We start from the raw sequence: 14,719 nt of genomic DNA on the forward strand, positions 1-14,719 counted from the left end.
GGTCATTGTCATGTTGCAAGGTCCACCTTCGGTTGAGCTTCAACTTTCCGATAGATGGCCTCACATTATCCTCAAGCACCCTCTGGTACAATGAAGAATTAATAGTGGATTCTATGATGGTGAGCTGCCCAGGCCCTGATGCAGCAAAGCTGCCCCTAACCATAATATTTCCACCACCATGCTTTACAGTTGGTATCAGGTTCTTGTCGTCGTTGGTTTTCGCCAAACGTGTCTTCTGATACTGTGGCCAAATAGCTCTACCTTTGACTCATCTGTCCAGAGCACATTGTTCCAGAAGTGCTCGTCTTTGCCTAGGTGTTCATTGGCGAACTTTAGTCTTGCCCTGATGTTCTTTCTGGACAGCAAAAGTTTCCTCCTGGCACACCTCCCATGTAGATCAAATTTGTGCAGCCTCTTTCTAATGGTAGACTCGTGCACTTTGACATCAACAGTGGCAAGAGCTACCTGTAGGTCCCATGATGACATTCTGGGGTTCTTAGAGACTTCTTTCAGCATCTTGCGGTCTGCTCTCGGGCTGAACTTGCTGGGGCGGCCTGGCTTGAACAAGTTGGCAGTTGTTTGGAATCTTCTCCACTTGTAGATGATCTTCTGGACAGTCGAATGATTGATTTCAAATTGTTTGGAGATCTTTTTAAATCCCTTCCCAGACTCGTAGGCATCTCTAACCTTATTTCTGAAGGCCTCACAGAGAGCTCTTTTGATCTAGGCATGGTGATGCCGCACACTCCAACAACAAAGAGCAAACCAAACGAAATGTCTGAGGTTTAAATAAGACAGGTTCCTCCAAGATCCTCTCTAACGATGTTCTAATCATTTGCACCTGAGCTGGTGCACCTGATTCTAATTTTAGGTATTTGAAGTTGTGATAAATGTAGGGGTGTACTTACTTTTTCCACATGCGAAATTTGCATTTATGTTTAATTAAATTATACAATGGACTACAAAATGTAAATATTTCATGATATTTGTTATATTATATCACCTTTATGTATAAATATTGTTGAAATGAAGATCAAATAGCTATATGTTGAAATATGTTGAAAAAGTCAAAACTTTACATGGGGTGTACTTACTTTTTCACGTGACTGTATATATTTATACCGGCACTTGCAGGCCATACACCTCCCACTCCCATGTAGGTAATTATGGCATCTGCTTTCCGATTGCAGACTCAATTAAATGTATCACCATGCCTATGATGTTCACATGAGGTAATCCCACAAGGTTCAAAGTCCCCTCACTGACAGGGATGATCGGGGAAGTCAGGTAGAACGTGCCAGGCCTGTGCACAGGCCTTGCACTGACCCATATCGTTGACAGTTTTTGCAGTACTGGCTACAAGATATCATGTTTTTGGATGAGTTGATCAGAAAGTTCTCCAAATATTTTGTTGTGCAGAGGCACACCCCTTTCTCTCAGGTAAATTTGCAAGTATTTTCAGCTTCTTTCAGAAGCCATGTGAACCATTTTATGTTGACACGCAAAACATACGTTTGGCCGCCCCGGTGGACTATGACACGAGGGGTTTCTGCGCATGGGCGCTGAGCATTCTGAGGCAGATTACGTTATTTTGAAAGTCGCGTATTGACGAGAAAATAACGTAAACTTTATTTCTCCACATTTGACAACAATATTTCATGTTAACATTTATTTTTCATTTGGGAGAATAGAAATTGAATTTTTAAAGCCCAATGTAATATACCTATGACTAAACTGCAGTTTTAAAACCAAAATATTTGTGATGATATGTTTGACTTCCTCAATCTCCCCATAATGCGCTCACAATTAGCTTTGTGCAGGTGAAGTGCATGCAGTTGAAGAGGGATTCCTCCAAAGTAACATTCCAGTTCCAGTTTTGCAAGAGCCCTCCATCAATGTTGGAGAAGAGCAACATCATCATGGACCTACAACCATTGAAGAAAGCAGCATGGCTAACACAACAGATGGTAACCATCACCTGCTGATCCCATTTAAGTGAAACGTCACTAGTTTTGATATGCAATAAATATCAATAACCAACAATGCATACTCTCAACCAAGCTGTTGCATTTTAGCCTCGGATGTCCTGGAGTTTCAGCCCTTATTTTGCCAATCACAAAGCAAAGTAATGAAATTTAATCCACATTACATTAAAGTTTGTGGATAACTTTCCATCCACATGTAAATCATTACATGTGAATCCACATTAGATCAAGAATGCTTCCGATTCTGTATTCCTTTGCATCTAGGCCTCATCTTCTATGCTCTGAAAAATTGCCTTCGAAAGCTGTGGCTGTCAGAACCTGTTGAATGGATTTTGCTACTTATTGGTGTTAATTAGTACATTTAATGTAATGGATTTGTGTGTTCTTCTCTTGACTGTGTGGTCTTTGGGTTTTGTTTGGGTATATACTACTATATACGAGATCCTTAAATATTGTGGGTTTCACTTTTGCGATTTTGTCCAATCGAAAGCAACTTCTCTGTATACAGATTAATTTCGACCATTCACAGTTTTTGAGCTGAGTTGTAAGTCATTGTTTGCATCTGTGGGTGGTTATCGCATACCAGGAGCTTCTTGTAGTTTCTCACGCATCGTGAAGGGTGAGGAGATGAGTGTTAGTCTCTCTTCAACCTTTGCCGTGGTAACACCTCACTGAACTCTTGCGCTGTATACCACAACAGTGTTTGTACTTACCCCTTGTGTTTCTGTCCTTAATAATGGTGCCCAAGCATAAAGTGATAGACAAAAGTGAGTAGTGCAAAAAAGCAGAGAAAATCATCTTCATCTTATATTCACTGTAATGTTTTTTTACATTTAGAGGTAAAAGTCTTGTGTTTTATATATATATATATATATATATATATATATATATATATATATATATATATATATATATATATATATATATATATATATATATATATATATATATATATATATATATATATACAGTATATATATATATATATATATATATATATATATATATATATATACAGTATATATATATATATATATATATATATATATATATATATATATATATATATAAATATAAATATAAATATATATATAAATATATATATAATTATATATATATATATAAATATAAATATAAATATATATGTATATATATATATGTATAATTATATATGTATATATATATATGTATAATTATATATGTATATATATATATGTATAATTATATATGTATATATATATATATGTATAATTATATATGTATATGTATATATATATATATGTATAATTATATATATATATATATATATATATATATATATATATATATATAATTATATATATATAATTATATATATATATATATATATATATATAAGTTATTAATCTGTGAATTACAGTTGTAAAACCAAAATATTTGTGGTGTATTTGATTTGTTAATTTCCTCAGTCTCGCTAATGTGATTGATCTTTGTGCAGGTGAAGTGCATACAATTGAGGAGAGATTCTTCCAAGGAGATTATCCAGTTATTTTACAAGAGCCCTCAAACAATGTTGTGGAACATCCAGATCATCATGGACCTACAATCAAAGAAGCAAGCAGCATTGCAAATGCAATAGATGGTAAACATAACTTTGCATGCATCACCTGCTGGTAAATTCATTAAAGCAAAACGTCACCCATTTTTCTATGCAAAATATTGTTTTGACAAAGTTGGGGTAGTGTTTGACAAAGGTGTAAAGACAAAAGGTGTAAAGTTTGACAAAGTTGTAGGTATACACTACATGGCCAAAAATATGTGGACACCTGAACCTCACTTCCATTTGTGCTCGTCGAACATCTCATTCCAAAATCATGGCCATTAATATGGAGTTGGTCCACCCTTTTCTGCTATAACAGCCTCCACTCTTCTGGGAAGGCTTTCCACTAGATATTGGAACATTGCTGTGGGGATTTGCTTCCATTCAGCCACAAGAGCATTATGAGGTCGGGCATTGATGTTGGGCGATTAGGCCTGGCTCGCAGTCGGTGTTCCAATTCATACCAAAGGTGTTCGATGGGGTTGAGGTCAGGGCTCTGTGCAGGCCAGTCAAGTTCTTCCACACCAATCTCGATGATCCATTTCTGTATGGACTTCGCTTTGTGCAAGGGGGCATTGTCATGCTGAAACGGGAAAGGGTATTCCTCAAACTGTTGCCACAAACTTGGAAACACAATTGTCTAGAATGTCATTGTATGCTGTAGCATTAAGATTTCCCTTCATTGTAACTAAGGGTCTAGCCAGAACCATGAAAAACAGCCCCAGACAATTGTACCCCCTCCACCAAACTTTACAGTTGGCACTTTGCATTCGGGCAGGTAGCGTTCTCCTGGCATCAGCAAAACCCAGATTCGTCTGTCGGACTGCCAGATGGTGAAGCGTGATTCGTCACTCCAGAGAACACGTTTCCACTGCTCCACAGTCCAATGGCAGTGATATTTACACCACTCCAGCCAACGCTTGGCATTGCTCATGGTGATCTTGGGCTTGTGTGCGGCTGCTCAGCCATCGAAACCCATTTAATGAAGCTCGCAACGAACAGTTGTTGTGCTGACGTTGCTTCCAGAGGCAGTTTGTTACTTGGTAGTGAGTGTTGCAACCGAGGACAGACGATTTTTACGCGCTGCACGCTTCAGCATTCGGCGGTCCCGTTCTGTGATCTTGTGTGGCCTACCACTTTGCGGCTGAGCTGTTGTTGCTCCTAGACGTTTCCACTTCACAATAACAGCATTTACGGTTGACAGGGGCAGCTCTAGCAGGGCAAAAATTTGACGAACTGACTTGTTGAAAAGGTGGCATCCTGTGATGGTGCCACATTGAAAGTCACTGAGCTCTTCAGTATGGCCCATTCTACTGCCAATGTTTGTCTGTGGAGATTGAATGGCTGTGTGCTTGATTTTATGTACCTGTCAGAAATGGGCTGAAACAGCCAAATCTACTAATTAGAAGGGGTGTCCACATACTTTTGGCCATGTAGTGTATCTTCTATATAAAAGGATCATTGAATCATCTTTACTGAGCAAAACTAGTCCTCCATGAGCCTCAACTTTGCAGAGAAAAAAAACCTATTTGGCTTTGATCCAATAAAGGGCATTTATTCCATGGCTCTATATTACAAAGCACTCTCTCCAATGGTGAGAAGATATCTCTGTGCACCACCTTCATCAGTTCTCAGTGAGAGGGGAGGTTGTTCAGCACAGTTGAGAACATTTACGATGATATAAGAAGCTCCCTCAATGGTGAAAATGCAGAGAAGCTTTGTTTTCTTCACTGCAATCTGCCACTGATTGAGTGGTCGTATACGAGAATTGAACTCTGATGTCTGAGCACTGCCAGACTCTGCTACAATAACTCAAGTTCAATTTGCAAGTGCTGTGGGACCCCGCTATTCGCGGGGATACGTTCCTGGAAAATCCGTGAATTGCGAAACCGCAAATAGCGGGGCATTGTTTCAATGGAAAAGGGGGGGATAGGTTCCCGAGTCACAAAAATCTGCGAATAGAGGGGACCAAACCGCGAATGGCGAGGCAAAATCCACAAATGGTGAGGCAAATTCAGAGAATGTCGATGATAATCCGCGAAGGTTGATGAAAGTCCCGCAAATGGCGAGGCAAATCCCGCGAATGTCAACGATAATCTGCGAAGGTTTTATAAATACATTATGTCAAGCTAACGGCTCGTGAATTTTTTTTTGCGCCTATCAAAACTGGCCGCAAACAAATTTGACGTAACACGGCCACAAATAGAAAAAAAAAACTGCGTATTTGCGGCACACATTTCCGTGAATAGAGAAACAGGTCACATTTATCACCCACAAATACGCATAATCTGCGAAGAGCTGAACCGCGAATAGCGGGGTCCGACTGTATTTAAAACTTCTTGATGTGTGTATTTCTTACATGTAACCTCCCTCAACTATGTGTTTAGTTTGATCTTTTCAGTTTTGAATAGAAAAGTTCATTTTGAAAAATTGTTTCCACATAATTCATCTAAATGTGGCATTATTGGTAGGGATTGAATACTTTTGCAGGTTACTTATATCTGTTGGTAAAATATACGAAAGAACTGTAATTAAAGATATTATTATAACTAAACTTGCAAAAAAAAATTTTTAAACACTCTTTTTGAGAGGCCTTTGTCATTCGACGGCCTTGATAAACTTAACTTGGCACCTTGTGGTTATGTCACATGCCGTATGGTGAAACACCTTAACGCCGCAGTTGTACTTTTTGGAACTAATTTAATTATTTCGATTATTTGTACGAAAATACAGTAATTGGGTGCATGGATGATGCGGACATATGGGTCATAATAGCAGCATGTTCAATTAACGATGGTATTAATGATCAGATTGAGCACACAAGGTGAGACTATGTGCTCTATCGAGTATCATTCTAGTTTTATTGATGTTTTTTCGTGTTGCTTTGAGGTTATAATGCAAGTGTTGTTACTCTTGATTTGTGTGTGTGGTTAAGCCCTGAAAGTATGTCCAGAGATTAGATGAATGCCAATTATTTTGTTGCTGCAGGTAATATATTGGAAGTGAATGTGAAACCTGAACATTTCCGTGGTTCAACTTCACAAGGTAAGGATTTTTTTTTAAAATAAATCTAATATCATTGCCTCCCCAACTGAAGGTGGACGGAGGTTATGCTTTCACCCCTGTCTGTCTGTTTGCTGTTTGTCTGTGAGCAGGGTATGTTAAGTTGTGGACAGATTCAGATGAAATTTGGTGGACAGGTTAGGTGTGTGGCAAGGACCAATTTTTTTTATATATTTTTTTCTACGTAGTGTGTTCAAAAAGTATCCGACCTTTATTTTTCGTGCGTAAAAAAAAAGAAGCTAGGGAGGCGTTGATTGGTGCACGTATGTAGGCGATCCTAATGCACACGCGTGAATTTTTTCCCACCTGCAGAAGCTGTCATTGGACGGCAGACCGCCGATGAGTGAGGACATGTAAGTGAGCGCCGTCGGATTTTCGTTTTTGACAAAATGACGGAAAAACTTGAACAATGCTACTGCATCAAATTTTGTGTTTTTTGGCCTCGGGGATGTTGGATGCTTCCATTGTGATGACTGCAACTTGGTTTCTGGGTCGTACCCATAAACCCAGGACTCATCGCCAGTGATCACTGTGTTGAGGAAGCTGGGATCGCTGTTCACAGTCTCCAGCATGTCCTGTGCGATCTCCAAACGGAGTTGCTTCTGCTCAATCGTTAGCAGCTTTGGTACGAACTTCGCTGAGATTCTCCTGAAGCCCAAATCCTCCTTCATAATGGAATGAACGTTGTTGAATCTTGGGGATCGTTTCCACTTGGGAATCGCCAAGCTTTACACAAAATTTGATGCGGTAGCGTTGTTCAAGTTTTTCCGTCATTTTGTCAAAAACGAAAATCCGACGGCGCTCACTTACATGTCCTCACTCATCGGCGGTCTGCCGTCGAATGACAGCTTCTGCAGGTGGGAAAAAATTCACGCGTGCGCATTAGGATCGCCTACATACGTGCACCAATCGACGTCTCCCCAGCTTCTTCTTTTTTACGCACGAAAAATAAAGGTCGGATACTTTTTGAACACAGTAGTCTACTGAATCGAGGCTCGTGAAAGAGCTAACATTTACTTCACAAACAAATCAACCAGACAAACAAAATATATAACAAGAGGGAGCGGAAGACAAGATGGGGAGAGAAGGGGAAGCACACAAACACAACATTTGAGAGCAGGGAGATGTGTGGAAGGGAGAGGGCTTGGGGGGAGGAGGCGTGGGAAGTGGGGGGGGGGGGGGGGTGGGAGAAGTATAAAACACAAGGACACAAAGGACTTCCAGGACAGAAGTTGGTATTTCAAAAAAGTGGAATTTGGGTGAAATTAGCGGGGGTAGAAAAGATCAAGGTTTTGGATGGGGGAAGATAAGAGATGGTGGTGAACAGCTGTTTTAAAGACCTGGAGGGTGGAGTGGGATTGAAGAGAGTGAAGGAGTTTGTTCCAGAGGCGGGAGAAAAGAGGAATGAAGGAGTGAAGGTGAGCAGAGAGTCTTGATTTTGGCAGTTTGACTATAAGAGGGTTGCAGGCAGATCTTGTGCGACCTGTAGGAATATTTGCGGGGCAGAGCCCAGAGAGAGCTGGGGGGGCAAGGCCAGAGAGGAGTCGGTAGAAGACGGAAAGACCACCAACCTGCCGGCGGTGAGTGAGTGAGAGGCCCTTGGAGTTAGCTTCATCGCGGGAGATTCCAATGATTCTGAATGCTTTGGTTTCAACAGCGTGAAAACGAGCTAGGTGTGAGGCAGGAGCACCAGCCCAGAGGGGAGAGCGGTATTCCCTTGAGCTGCGGATGAAAGCCTTGTATGTGGTGAGGAGCTCAGGTGTGCCAAGGAAGGACTTCGCACGATGGAGGATGCCCAGTCTGCGACTGGCTTTGGAGGCCAGATTTGAAATGTGGTTTTCCCAGGAAAGATCATGGCAGATAGTGAGACCCAAAAGCTTGAGTGACAGAACTTCTTGGAGAGGATTATTCAGAAAGTGGATGGGAGGGTTGTCCAGTCGGTCCTTTCGGAGAGACATCGTAAGAGTGTGAGATTTGTCAGGATTGAAAGACATGTTCCACTTGTTTGCCCAGTCTGTGATTTTGTCCAGGTCTGCAGAGAGTGAGGAGGCTGCAGACTGCCGATCTGAGGTATGAAGAATGGAGCGACAGAGAGTAAAGTCATCAGCAAAGAGATACAGAGGATTTTCAAGAGAGTCAGAGAGATCATTGATGAAGACCAGAAAAAGCACAGGGCCCAGAACACTGCCTTGTGGAACTCCAGCCTGAACAGGAAGAGGAGATGAGAGAAACCCATTCAGGGCCACACGTTGACTACGACTAGAGAGGAAGTCCGCCAGCCATGCGTGGAGATTTCCATGGATACCAAAAGAGGAGAGTTTGGTGAGCAGAGCTGGGTGCCAGACTGTATAGAAGGCACGTGATATGTCAAGGGAGACTGCTCCAATTTCCTGTTTGGCATTGAGGACCTCCATCCATTGTTGAGAAAGCAGAAGCAGCATGTCCAGAGTAGAGTGTCCAGGTCTGAAACCAAATTGATGATCAGAGATCAAGCCATTGGAGAAGAGGAAAGATTTCATATCTGAAGCAATGATGGATTCCATGACTTTGCTGATAATTGGGAGAAGGCTGATTGGTCTGTAGTTGCTGGGATCTGTTTTTGCACCTTTTTTGTGCAAAGTGGTGATGTTGGCAGATTTCCAAGCAGATGGAAGATGACCTTGAGCAAAAGAGAGGGTGAAGAGAACAGGGAGAGGGAGAGAAAGAGCGGAAGAACAGGATTTTAGGACCCGTGGGCTGATGCCGTCAGGTCCAGTTGCAGAATCCGAGTCGAGGGTTGACAGAAACTTTTCCACCTTGTCAGGAGGAAAGGACACAGAGTCCAGGAGCAGCTGGGTACGACTGGGTACGGTGGGTACAGAGAGGGATGGGTTTGGGACACAAGATTTAGAGGCAAACACAGAGTTGAGGCATTCAGCTTTTTCACGTGCGGAGTCAGCCGTGTGGCCATTTGAGGTGAGGGAGGGGATGGAGGGGGAACAAACACCAGAAACAGATTTGACCAGATGCCACCAGGATTTGGAAGAGGGAGACAGATAAGAGAGTTCGGTCCTGAGAACGGAGAGATATTGTTTCCTGGCTCTCCTGAGGGTGGACACACTCTTGTTTCGGGCTTTGTGAAAGGAAATGAGATTTCCTTCCGTTGGATTTGCTTTCCAGGAGACGAAAGCAAGTTTCTTCTGGGCAATAGCCTCACCACAAGTTTCCGTGTACCATGGACGGGAGGAAGGGTATGACAACTGAAGACGAGATGGGATAAATCTGTGCATGAGAGAGAGCAATTTACTTTGGAAGAATTCCCAGGATGAGTTGATGTCAGAGGTGGTAGAGATGGGAGACAAGTCCAGATGATTGATGGCTGCTTGAAGACCATGCCAGTTGGCCTGAGTGAAATGCCAGACTCGTCGACGCTGAGGAGGCTCTCTGAGAATGGTCAGAGAGATGTCCACTTTAACAAGCACATGATCAGAAGAGCCGATTGGAGCAGAAGAAGAGCAGCAGACATTTTCAGGGAAGTTAGTCATAACCAAGTCCAGAAGAGAAGATGCTCCGTTGACTGAAATCCGGGTCAGGAAATTGACAGATTGTGTCAGTCCCAGTGAGTCACAGAAGTCCTTTGCTGAAGAGCCATGGCTGGTGAGAGAGGTACCCACACCCAGCCAACTGGCATGGTGACAGTTGAAATCACCACATATGAGGAAGAGAGAGTTGGGATGGGTAGATAGAAGTTGGTCCATATTCTCAGACAGCGAGATGTAGATGGAGTCATCACTGTTTGGTGGACGGTACAACACACATATGAACAAAAGGTGGGAGCGAAGGGGAAGCCGTAGCCAAAGGTTTTCCTGGGGGTGAGGTGGAGAGAGGGCAGTGCAGGGCGAGTGAGGAAGAGAGTTTTTTTTATAAAGATAGCATCCCCACCTCCAGGACGAGGCTCAGGTCTATCATACCGGAGGAGGGAGTAACCTGCGAGAGATACCAAGGAATCAGAGACATCATGAAGGAGGAAAGTTTCTGTTAAGCAGATCACGTCTGGTTTGTCAGAAGCAACCTGTATGGAGAGATCAGACAAGTTTGAGCGAAGGCCCCGGATGTTTGAGGTCCATACTGTTAAGGAAGAGGAAGGGGGAGCATCGGATACAGAACAGGGGGGGGGGGGGGGGAGCGGTAGGGTAAGATGTGGAAGAGGAGGAAGAGGTAAGAGGTAGGGAGAGCTGTTGAAGGTGTGTCAGAGATTACAGAATAGCTTGGAGAAAGGGAAGAATGGGGCGGACAAAAGGTATGATGGTGATTGGGAGAGGCGCAGTGAGGTGTTATTTGACGAGGGGGAAGAGCGAGGCAGAAGGTTGAGGGAGATGAAGGTGAAAGTTGGAAGGGGGAAGAAGCGGGGAGGACGCTTTGAGGAGGAGGGGTGAGAGGGGAGTTTAGGAGGGGAGGAGCGAGGGAGAGTCTCGGAGGGGAGGGGTGTGGGGGGAGATTTGAAAGGAATGGGTGATTGGGAAGATTTGGAGGGGAGGGGCAAGGGGGAAGATTTGAAAGAGATGGGTGATGGGGATGATTTGGAGGGGAGGGGCAAGGGAGTAGATTTAGAGGGGAGGGGTGATGGGGAAGTTTTGGAGGGAAGGGGTGATGGGGATGATTTGGAGGGGAGGGGCAAGGGGGAAGATTTGAAAGGGATGGGTGATGGGGAAGATTTGGAGGAGAGGGGCAAGGGGGAAAATTTGAAAGAGATGGGTGATGGGGAAGATTTGGAGGGGAGGGGCAAAGGGGTAGGTTTGGAGGGGAGGGGTGATGGGGAAGATTTGGAGGGGAGGGGTGATGGGGAAGATTTGGAGGGGAGGGGTGATGGGGAAGTTTTGGAGTGAAGGGGTGATGGGGAAGATTTGGAGGGGAGGGGTGATGGGGAAGATTTGGAGGGGAGGGGTGATGGGGAAGATTTGGAGGGGAGGGGTGAGATTGGATTTTGAAAAGTGTACGATTAATGGGAAACGAACATTTATTGCAAAATGAGTTTCTTGAGACATTCGAGTCAAAAATACGTTTGAGGACGCTGAAGGATGGGTGGAGTGCTGGAGAGTTTAGGGAATGAATGAAAGATGCACTATAAGAGATGGAATTTTTTTTTGGAATGAATAGATTTGGTGAGCAAGTCGAAAGCATCCTTTTATAGAAGAAGAAGAAAAAGGTGTTATAGAATATGACAGAATACTGGTCTTCAGGGGACAGATTAGACATTTTTTAACAACGTGATCACGTGATCACAAACAACGTGGTCGAAGAACGAACGAACAAATAAGAACGAATAAACGAATAAGAACAGAAGGAAATATTTTTTGGGGGGTTTTTTTTTTTTGAGGAGATTTTAAAACAAGGAAGTATGGGGTGAAAAGACCGGGAAAATCAGAGACCAGAAAGTAATTGCAGCGCGATCGAAGAACCACTGAGATAAAAACAAAGCCTCAAGCCAAGGTCGGACACGGTAGCCTAGTACTACACTTAGGCCTCAGAATACGCGATACGAAAGACCGACGATTCTGTACACAGGTATGAAAAACCAACACCAAGAATACTATTAAAGACACACCAATAGTTACATACACCGAGAGAAAGATACAGTTTCGACAAAAACACAATTGTGAAAAGTTACTTAACTTCGAAAGCGAGTGCGCATGGACAGCTTTGAAGAGACGAGACCTCCAATCTTGCGCATGCGCATCAATTGATTAGATTTTGGTGAAGATCTGAATACTACAATTTTTTAAAGTGATTTTTTTCACCATTGGGAGATGAGGTGAAAAGCTATATAACATGATATCTCAGAAACGTTGTGGATGGTTTTGGACAAATCTTTGTGGACATTTTGGGTGTGTGATAAAGACTAATTGATTCAGTATTGCTGAAGATACAAATGCGGATCCGGATATGAGAATTTTTTTAAAGTGAGCGACAGTGGTAGAGACCTACACAAAAATTTGTCCTTATCACACACCCAAACTAAATTGAGTCTGTATTATTCCGAAGTTTTCAGATCTAGAACACTCGTAATAGGAAAAAAAACAACCTGATTCTTCACCATTAAGAGATGAGGCCAAAAACGATATACAGCATGATATTTAAAACTAATGTATAAAACATATATCAAATTTTAAAAACTTACAGCTCCATTACAAGTCTCAGACAATGTATATGCATATTTTAAAAAAAATCAAACTTGTGGACGAATTTGGATGGAACTTCGTGGATGAGTTGGGGAGGTGACAAGAATAGCTGAATAGATTTTGGCTAAGGTACGGATGCAGATCTGAAAAATTTGTACACAAGTGGTACATTAGTGTGTTACGGATTCGTCACTTCCGTTGTGGTTTGCATTCACTGTAAATATTTCCGATTCCATGTACTATTATTGTGTTCAAAAGGTTTATTGTTCATGAACTATTTTCAAAAGGTAAAAAAATTAATGTTAAAAGAAACAGGAAACCGGATCGGGAACCGGACGACGAAGAGGGAGAGAAAGAAGGCGGAGCGAAGGAGTCGGACAAGAAAGCCGAGTTGCTCCGAGTTCGGAATCGAACTTTGTCGAACAGGAGTCACGAGCGAACTTTCGGGTTTCCGGGAAAGGGATTCCTGCGACAGAGTTGTCATCGCTGTGACCAATCAACCTGTGTCAGGTTTTTCACGGTGGATTCCGAAGAGAATCTTCGAAGGGCCGTTATGTCTCGAGAACGTGCCATCGGCCATTTTGACTCGCGCGTCGAGCAAGGTTTCTTTGCTTCGTCAGCCGTTTTCACCGCCTTCAGACGTCGATCTGGGGTGTGTGTGTGTGACGTGGCTTTTGAGTGGAAAGTCTGCGTGTCGCCGACAGGGAGCTGTGGAACGTCCATACCCGATGGGGTGATCTCTCAGTCGCCTGGAGGGTGCCTTTGGATATCCCAGCCTGGTGTTGGCTTAGCGGGTAGGGTGCCGGCTTGGGATCCTAGGATCCTGGGTTCGAATCCCGATCGATCGTTGAATTAACGCCAGGGGGGTGACTCAGCCTGTCATCCTTCCGAGGTCGGCAAATTGAGTACCAGCTTGCTGGGATGAATGATCACGGTGTGTGCCCCGATCTAGAATAGGTACACCGTATCCCTGCACATCGTACGAGGCGACCAAGGGTTGGCGTCAGGAAGGGCATCCGGCCATAAAAACATTGCCTCAAAACAGGGAACCATGACTGTCATGGGGCCCGCAAGGCTAACCCCTTCTCTAGCGGGGAAAATGGCCTTAAAACGATCATTCATTCTTGAGGGCGCCTTTGTGCAGCTGTGGCCGGGTGACTGTACTTGCCATCCGAATGGGATTCTGGTCTCGATCGGACATCGTTCTGTCGATCGCTGGAGCGGATCGACTCTGGCTTGAACCCGGGGAATAAGAGACATTGGGGATGTTCTTGTTTCACTCACTGGGAGCACAGTGAGTTCTATATTACAAAACTGATGGTACCATCATAGGACATATTGATTGTACTATTGAATACTATTATTGTTGTACTGTTATTCTTGTGTGATCTTAATACAATATTTGTTTGTGAGTAACAATTGGAGTTGCTTCTCCATTGATCTTTGACATACAGAATAACACATTTTTCTGCCGTGACTCCTCTCGGGGCTTGGAGGTACACCGTGACCAGGGGGTCGGGGAGGAGCACGTAACAGAAATTGGGGGCTCGTCCAATTGGCTCAGGGGCTCGAAATTGGGTCTTCGTCCGGGATTAAATTCCCGACCACTCGTCCGGGATAGAATTCCCGAGCATTCCCAAAATTCCCAAATTTGGAATTTTTCGAACATTCCCAAAATTTTCAAACAATTTTGAAATTTTTGTGTGAAGGTTAAGAGGTGCTAACTGATAGTCACCATGGTGTTTGATGCAGAACAGTTTGCGGCGTCCCCTAATGAGGCACAGTTCCAAGCGTTAAAAAAAATCGGAACTCTTGATATTGGCCAGACATTTTAACTTGGAGGTCCGAGTTGATATGAAGAAAGCAGAGATGTAGACATTGGTGGTAGAATCTCTGGTGGGACAAGGAACATGGACAGAGGTAGGCTTGGATTG

The 14,719-nt window shown here is 43.2% G+C and overlaps 1 protein-coding gene across 1 annotated transcript in view; it reads left to right on the forward strand.

Annotated features, from left to right (window-relative positions):
- LOC137435262 (uncharacterized) overlaps positions 1-14,719 on the forward strand; it is a 54,130-nt gene that overhangs the window by 24,403 nt on the left and 15,008 nt on the right. The window contains exons 3-5 of the mRNA XM_068128884.2: positions 1,821-1,967; positions 3,463-3,606; positions 6,553-6,609. Coding sequence (XP_067984985.2) covers positions 1,821-1,967; positions 3,463-3,606; positions 6,553-6,609 — 348 coding nt within the window. The remainder of the gene's footprint in view (positions 1-1,820; positions 1,968-3,462; positions 3,607-6,552; positions 6,610-14,719) is intronic.

Source organism: Myxine glutinosa, chromosome 1, assembly GCF_964187855.1.
Source record: "Myxine glutinosa chromosome 1, kmMyxGlut1.1, whole genome shotgun sequence".
In the NCBI taxonomy this organism is placed as follows: Eukaryota; Metazoa; Chordata; class Myxini; order Myxiniformes; family Myxinidae; genus Myxine; species Myxine glutinosa.